Source organism: Nycticebus coucang, chromosome 12 (assembly GCF_027406575.1).
Source record: "Nycticebus coucang isolate mNycCou1 chromosome 12, mNycCou1.pri, whole genome shotgun sequence".
Lineage (NCBI taxonomy): Eukaryota > Metazoa > Chordata > Mammalia > Primates > Lorisidae > Nycticebus > Nycticebus coucang.
The window spans coordinates 57,708,724-57,717,061 of NC_069791.1; the positions used below are offsets into that span (position 1 = coordinate 57,708,724).

An 8,338-nucleotide genomic window follows, 5' to 3' on the forward strand; every position below is an offset into this window, starting at 1 on the left:
ACTCGAGGCTTCTGGACCTGTCCTCTGACATGTGATTCTTTCCTTTCCTGCCCTATCAACTCTTCATTTTATATGGGAGAGACACAGATCACTGAACTTGAATCTGGTAGCCTGCTCTGGCATAGGGCAGCTGCTACTCACCTGTTTATCAGCCCCTGGCTCAGGAGGTTTTGGGGCAAAGACAACTTATATTAGTTTCCTGGGGCTGCCGTGACAAAATACCGTAGACAGAGTATCATTCTGTCATCTAGGCTATAGTGCTGTGGCATCATCATAGCTCATGGCAACTTCAAACACCTGGACTCAGCCAGGACTCAGTGCCTCAGCCTCTGAGTAGTTAGGACTACAGGTGCCTGCCTCAAGGCCTGTTAAATTTTTCTATTTTTAGTAGAGACAGGGGTCTCACTCTTGTTCAGACTGGTCTCCAACTCCTGAGCTCAAGCAATCCACCCACCTCAGCCTCCCAAAGTGTTAGGATTACAGGCGTGAGCCACCACACCCAGCCAGAAAGAGTGGCTCTAAACACAGAGGTTTATACCCTCAGTTCTAGTAGGCCAGGAGTCTGAAGTCAAAGTGTTGTCAGGACTGGTCACTTCTGGGGGCTCTGAAGGAGGGTCTGCTCCAGGCCTCTCTCCAGGCTGCTGGCAGCAGCACTTGGTCCCCGAGGGCTCTTGGCCTATAGGTGCATCACTCCAGCTTCTGCCTCTGTCTTCACAAGGTGTTTTCCCCTGCATGTGTCTGTGTCTCAGTGTGTAAGTCTCCCTCTCATTCCTCTTACAAAGATACCAGTCATTGGGTTTAGCACCTACCCTAAGCCCGTATGCCCTTACCTTAACTCAGTTACATCTGCAAAACCCTGTTTCCAAGTGAGATCACAGTCTGGGGGACACAGTTTAACCCATGACACTGCCTCAGTCCCCCTTTCCTCTCTCCCAGCCAAGACATCTCCTTGAGGCAGGAACAAAACATGTTCTTGGGCATCTAAGCCGTCTTGTATCACATGGCCTTTCTGTACAGGAATTATAAGGATTTGATGCATTAGAAATTTTACATTAAAATGTTCCATTTTTAAAAAAGAATGTGGGGGCAGCCCCTGTGGCTCAGTGAGTAGGGCGCTGGTCCCATATACCAAGGGTGGTGGGTTCAAACCTGGCCCCAGCCAAACTGCAACAAAAAAATAGCCGGGCATTGTGGTGGACGCCTGTAGTCTCACCTACTCGGGAGACTGAGGCAAGAGAATCGACTAAGCCCAAGAGCTGGAGGTTGCTGTGAGCTGTGTGACGCCACGGCACTCTACTGAGGGTGATAAAGTAAGACTCTGTCTCTACAAAAAAATAAAAATAAAAAGAACGTGGGAAAAGTGAAGGTTGAATAGCAATACTCCAGCACCTTATTTTGGTTTTTCTAATGAAAATTATGGCCTGAAGGATAGAGGATAAAGGGTGGAAATACATTTTTACCTGCACTTTCATCTTCTTCTTTTGGCCTTCTCTGGATAGCCCAGGATGCCTGTTCTGCGTTTATCTGAGCAGATCTCAGTATCCCCGGCCTTGCAAGTTGTTCATTCCCTCTGTGATCCTAGCCCTCTGACTGCTTTGGGCACACGTACCCAAGCTGTGGATGCTACAAGTGCACCCCTTTGTCTGCCAAGAATATAGTCCGAAATGCAGTTAGTGCACTGCAGCCACCTCCCCCCCACCCCAGCTTCCACGGCACAGGTGCTGGTCTGAGCTGCTGCTCGTGCAGATGGAGAACCAAGGGGCCTGAGAGCCTCAGCTGTGCTGCGTTAGGGTAGGAGCTATCCTCATGGCTCTTGAGGGGAGAGGGGTTGGATTAGGGGTACACGCATCTGAAATAAACCAGGCTTGGCCAAAGGCAGGTGTTTGGCTATGGTTAGCACTCCCAAGTATTCACAGAAAATCTTCTGTTTGCCTAGTTTCATTCTGGGCCCACAAAGGAGATCATGGAAAAGGAAGAGCTTCTAACAGCTAGAAAGGTGGATGCAAGTTGATAAAGGATAAATCAGACTTAGAAAGAAGCATGTAATACATGGGTGGCATCTCAGTGATATTTGCTTGTCTTCCCTAAAGCAGTCTGGGGACCCTCTTGCCCCAACAGGAAACTCATCCCAGCAAATGGTAGAAGAATCAATCCCCTTCTGCAGAATTGGAGCTTGTTCTTTGGTATCTGCAGGTGTATTGCTTAAAGCAGGTGCTGCAGACCCGACGCCTGTCCGCTGAGACCTCCTGCAGGGCTCTAAAGGTCTGGTGAGGCCCTTTCAGGCCCAGCCTTGCTTGGAGCCAGCTCAGCTGTGGGAAGGGCCCCTGGCCCTGGACCAGGTCTCTCAAGTCTCCCTGCCTCCTCTTCCCTCTTAGGTCAGTAATGGCTCAGGCCTCAAGGATGAGCATCTCACGGACTTGCTGGTATTTGGCTTCCTTCAAAGCTGCTCCAGCAGTGGTTTCCAGAGAGAGCTGGAGGAGCTGGGCCGTGAGCCGTTTGTGCGTACTCACCTGTGTGAGGAACTTGATGAGGACGAGCTTCAAACTGATGGTAGCAGGGCCAGCCGCGTCTGTGCAGAGAGAACAGAGGCAGGTAGGCATTGGGGCCTGCCTCCTCTGCCCCAAATCTGGGCTTTGCTTTTTTCAGTAACATTAGGGGAGCCTGAGGGCTGGGAGGGACCTTTGGGCTCAGTCTTTACCTCTGCAGTTTCAGGCCACAATGAGGGTTTGTGTCCTATGGTGGTTTGTTCTGTGCTTGATTCCCTCCAGGGATGCTGAGCTTGGATCTTCTATTCTTGGATGAGTCCAAGAAAGTTTTTCCCTTCTGATGAGCCAGATTCTCCTTTTATGTGCTGGTCCTGATTCTCCTGTCCATACCAACACAGAATAATATTTTTACCACATTTCCCAAGTGAGTCTGATACAACCCAAGATTGTTGTATCAGAACCACTGATCTGGATGAACCAAGGGGTTCTCAAACTTGGGTTTATATAATGTTAGGAACCTAAGGTGCTTTTAAAAATACTGGTACCTGGGTCTGGCCTCCAGGGATTCTGATTTGATGGGTCTGGGACATGGCTGGGCCTGGGGGAAGCTGTGCAGGGGGTTCTGCTCACACGGGCTCACGCTCCTAGAGCAGCCCAGCACAACTCCCGGTCAGTAATATTTGCATCTGGGTAGTACCTTACGCTTTTATTATACTTTCAGGTATATTGTGACTTGTGATTTCTTATAACAAGGACATTTTAGTATTTTGAACCTCATTTCCAGACGAGGAAACTGAGGCCCCAAGAGGGGTAAATGACAAGCCCCAAATTAAAGAGCTGGTGGATACGGCCCTACCTCCTCCACGGTGCGGCGCTGCCTCCAGGTCACACAGACGCAGGCTCAACCCACAGCTCCTGTCCCTATCCCTGTGCCTCTCCCCTCTGCCACGGGTGCTGCTGCAGCTGCGGAGATTGTTCTGGGCTCATGGCTTGGGGTGTCCACCCTGCGACGGTGGTTTCAGTAGTGTGCATGTTAGAATTACACAAGGAATGTTTTCAAAATGCACCGTCCCTGGGCCCTATTCTATCTGCCAAGTCAGGATATTCAGGTCGGAGACACCCCCCCCCCCCCAGGGAATTCTGGCCCTGATTAGAATTTCTACCCCACACACCCCAGCAAGCAAGGCCTGGAGTCCACCCCAGCTGTCTGGCACAGTGGGCTGCACTGCCCCCTAGTGCCCGGGCGGGTCCAGTGCTGACCCAGGCTTTCACCCTCACCCTGGTTTAGATGAGGCCGGTGGGGCTGGGGCCCCCGGGGTTCCCCACAGCCAGGCTGTGCCACAGATACTGTCTGCTTGTGAATCCAGCCAGTGTATCTTCTGAATGGCTCTTAGCTGAAGGGAAGCCACTGGTCCCCTTTCTCAGGAGGAGCCTGGTTCTCCAGCCAGTCTTCTGCTCCCTCTGGCTATTGTCCTGGACCCAGTCTGGCCGAGTCGGGCTGTGGAAGGAGGGCTGGCTGGCTTTGTCCTTTCCTGGGCTGGGGTGGCCTGGTGTGGGGAGGGGTGTCAGAGCCCTGTCTGAATCTGCTTTGTCTCTTCCACCCGCTGCCTGAACATTCAGATTCTGAAAGTCAAGAAGATGTCATCCAAAATTTTGCCAGGCAACTGGCCCAAATAGGGGACAGTATGGACCGCAGCATCCCCCCGGGACTGGTGAATAATCTGGTGCAGCAGTTTAGGAACCCGAGCCTGTCGGAGGAAGTAAGTGCGGGGACGACATGGGTGAGTGGGAAGGGTGAGGACTGTTTCAGTGACCAACTGAACCAACATGGCCTGTCCTCTGTCTCCTGTCATGCCAGTGTCTGGTGAGGTGGCTCAAAATAGTCAAAACATGGTTAATTATCTCTGAGAAGCACTAAGTCAGTTGACATTTAGGAAACCTGAACCTTAAGTCAGAGTTGAGAGTTTAGGGATAAAAGCCTCCAAAGTGTATGTGACGCTCCCGGAGATGACTTCCTCCTTCCTCAGTTTTAGGGAGTTAAATAAAGATGCCGATAGAGAACTTTAAATCCTTCACGTAGGTGTGACATTTTAGCCTGGTACTCTTCTTGGCTTTGTGGGTGTAATCCAAACACAGACACTTGCTGGACTCTGTGGGGACAGAGACTGGCCGAGGGCACTATAAGGACACTTAGCGGGAAGGAGAACTGCATACTCCAAGGCATCAAATACGTGGCTGTAGCAACGGCTTAGAGAGGGGAAAGGTTCCATTCCGTTACTTCCGCCCGCTGAAAACGCAGGTGCTCACTACCTAGAAACTTAGCCAGGCTTCAGGGCTCAGCAGGTCCGGCCTGCAGTCTTCCTGAGGGTATTGTGGTCCCAGCGCCCCCTCCCATGGGATGTGCCCACCCGCACTCAGGCATTGAGCAGTGCTCCGCCCTGGAATCTCTCCCCGGCATTAGTTAGCTTCCGCAGTGAGTCGTGGGCTTGAGGGTCCTTTCCTGCCCAGCAGACTCTGTCTGCTCTCCTCACACATGGGGTGTCGTGTGGAGCCCCTCCCTCCATCTCCTTTAGCCAGGCCTGCACCAGTAAGAACAGCCTGGGATGTCTCAGGCAGTAAACTGCTCCCTGAGTTTCAGTGCCTCAGAGGCAGGGGTGGCTTAGGCTTCTCGCATCCCCTCAGTGTCTGACGGTGGACACAGTAACCTTCCCTTTCCATTGCCCCAGGAAACAAAGCTGTTTCTGGTGCTCTCCACCTGACCCTTAGCTGCTCAGTACACACCACCCTCTGACGCACTTCTCTGTGCTCATGGAGGGGCTGTTTTTTCTCTGAGAGGGAAAACTGTTCAAGCCAGTTCTGGGTAACCCTGTCTTTCCTCTATACAGGACAGAAGGGAGCACCTGGCTGCTGCCCTAGAGCAGGTATTGCAGACCTGCCCTGCGGACTTGACAGAAGAGAAGGCCACGCTGCTGGTGATCATGCTGCTGGCCAAAAAGGTGGCCGATCACACGCCGTCTTTGCTCCATGTTGTCTTTCGCACGACAGTGAATTTTATTAACCGGAACCTGCTCGCCTATGTGAGGAACTTGGCCAGAAACGTAAGTACCAGTGAAGTTGGCCCATTCCCCTGAGCCCTCATCTCCACCTGCTGCCCAGGCCACTTCGGTCTGAGGTGTGGACACCCAGCAGGCCCTGCTGCTGCAGCTCTTCTTCTCCCTGCTGCTGGTGGCCACCCTGGGAAGTGTCACAGACCTTCCTGCTCTGGTAGGAAGGCTCATGGCTTTGGCTTCATGAGCAAGAAAGCTGTGCAGTAGAAGGTGACGTCAGACACCTCATGTCCTTTTGTGCTTTGTCAGCTGTATGCATAAGACATGCTCCCCTCAGAGGGGAGGGGAGGGCCACGCACTCTTGCTGGGATCCTGGCAGGTGATGGGGCCCTCGAGCATGGCAGGAAGTAGGTGGCTGGCCCCAAACTGAGCTTCCTCAAGCCACTGTCAACCTCACCTTGACACAATCAGTGAATATAAATTCTTAAACGACGCGCTAAGGATGAGGGATAGAGAGACCAAAGGAATAGTCAAAAAAGGGGGGGAAGCTAAAATCTTCCCCTGAACACACCTGTCCCATAACTAGGGGTATTAAAAGTCACTTTTAATAACCAAGGTGTTAGAAGTGACGCTGCTGCCAGGGAGGCCCAGTCCTCAAAACCTGGTGTTTCAGTTTCACAGATGCAAATGGATGTCAAATGGATATGTCTTATCTGTAAGTTTAGAAATATTAGGGGATGTTTGAGATGTGTCAGAAGGATTACCAGGCTTCCTTAGCTTTTTTTTTTTAAAAAAAGCAACTAACACTTTTCATGTTTATTGATAGGCCTTGAAAAAACATTTCTATGCGCCATAGTCTTCAGTTACACAGGCATTTTAAAAACAGGAGAGAATGGGGTGGCACCTGTGGCTCAAAGGAGTAGGGCACCAGCCCCATATACCAGAGGTGGCAGGTTCAAACCCGACCTCCGACCAAGAACTGTATTATAAAATAAAATAAAATAAATAAAAACAGGAGAATGATTATAAATCTTAAACCAAGCTGAACTGTTGGAAGGAGTTGGAAAAATTTTCCCAACCACTAACTACAGGGAACCAGTGGGCGGATATCCACAGCAGTATGCACTCACAGTCTAGCATACTATCAGGCTAAGATAGTTACAGCTCCGCTCTAACCCACTAAGACACTCTAGACACAGCCAGTGATTTGGGAGATGTGCATGTAAGCCACGTGTCCAGTACCTGTGGACCCTATGTTTTTGCAGCTGTTCCCAGGTAGCAGAAAGCAGGATGCAGGGATGGAAGGCTCTGGAGAAGGTATTTTTGCACAAGCCCCAGCTTTGCTTCTGCTGACTGTGGCACTAGAGTTCTGAAGCACTGAGGCCCGGCTGTGAATTCATCTGGCTCATTCTGGCTGTTTCTCCTTTCTTGTGCTAGATGGACTGAACGGAGGACGGCAGAAGCGTGACTGACTAAAGCCTGACGTGGTGACAGCCGTGCAGCTGACTCCAGTGGAGATGGAGCCCTGGCCTCGTACAGAAGACAGGCACTGAACAATAGCTATTTATTTCTCACTATTTTAAAATGGTGATCCATTTAGAAATTTCCACATTAATATACTTGAAGGAAAATGTCAACTTGCAGATACTTGAATGGGTTTCATACCATCTCCTCAGTCTACACATTGTGCCTTTATCTCATTTCAGCTGTTAATTCTTTTTAGATGAAGCTATTTCTTGGTCAAGAAAATCACATTTAAAAGCAGGTTTAAAGACAGAAGAACAAAACACAATGTCTGTTTATTAAAGTAACACCTTTGGGGGATGGTCTTAACAGTAGGCAGCCTCCTGTCTGGGGAGAGGAGGGGGTGGGGAAGAAGTGCGCGAGCTTGTCACAAAGGGAAAATTACATTGAAACCAGAACATCTTAATAAAGGAAGCAACAGTTTTCCTGTTAGAAACCAAATGGCACAGGGGTTTTGGACTAAAGTGCTGTGTCAAACAGTGGGAAGCTCCAGCCTCATTCTAGGTCAGCCGTGCTCAACCTATGGGTCGCAACCCCTTTGGACTGTATTAAAGGTTTGCGGCATTAGGAAGGTTGAGAACCACTGTTCTAGGTGTTTGACTTTTTCAACTTGGTCTCCTTTTGTCTGAGTCAAGAAGAACTATAGGCTGTTAAAAGGTGTGAAGGTGATTTAAGGGCTCCTGTCAACCAGTGTTTCTAAAATCTGGTAACTAAATGTACTTTTTTCTTTGCAAGAAGCCAAGGTTTTTTTTTTTTTCTTTGAGATAGAGTCTCACTGTGTTGCCCTTGGTAGAGTGCTGTGGCGTCACAGCTCACAGCAACCTCAAACTCCTAGGCTTAAGGGATTCTCTTGCCTCAGCCTCTCAAGTAGCTGGGACTACAGGCACCCACCACACGCCAAGCTATTTTTAGAGACGAGGTCTTGCTTTGGCTCAGGGTGGTCTCCAACTTCTGAGCTCAGGCAATCCACCTGCCTCAGCCTCCCAAGTGCTGGGATTACAGGCATGAGTCACCATGCCTGGACCCCAAGGTTTTGTTTAAAAATTTTTTTTTTTTTTCCAAAAATTTCAAGCTGTGGGCAATCAGAAGCTACTGCATATGTCCTATTAGTAGCCTGTGGTCTCAGTTTCCAGTCATGCCTCCAGCTCATCCTTGCCCAAGGAGCTGCATATGGAGGAAACAGGTTTCTGGCATGAAAGATGAGAGAGCAATTAGATTTCTGAAAAGTCAACGATTGAAGGGGTTACCTTTCCTAGGGACATAGTCAAAACCAAGTCACTT

The 8,338-nt window shown here is 50.0% G+C and overlaps 1 protein-coding gene across 3 annotated transcripts in view; it reads left to right on the forward strand.

The window, feature by feature from the left end:
- The window catches only part of BID (BH3 interacting domain death agonist), a 29,087-nt gene extending 21,917 nt beyond the window's left edge, over window positions 1-7,170 (forward strand). For all 3 annotated transcript variants that reach the window (XM_053556736.1, XM_053556737.1, XM_053556738.1), the window contains 4 exons: window positions 2,376-2,592; window positions 4,107-4,246; window positions 5,372-5,584; window positions 6,971-7,170. In XM_053556736.1, coding sequence (XP_053412711.1) covers window positions 2,376-2,592; window positions 4,107-4,246; window positions 5,372-5,584; window positions 6,971-6,979 — 579 coding nt within the window. In that variant the 3' untranslated portion in view covers window positions 6,980-7,170. The remainder of the gene's footprint in view (window positions 1-2,375; window positions 2,593-4,106; window positions 4,247-5,371; window positions 5,585-6,970) is intronic.
- The last annotated feature ends 1,168 nt before the right edge of the window (window positions 7,171-8,338 follow it).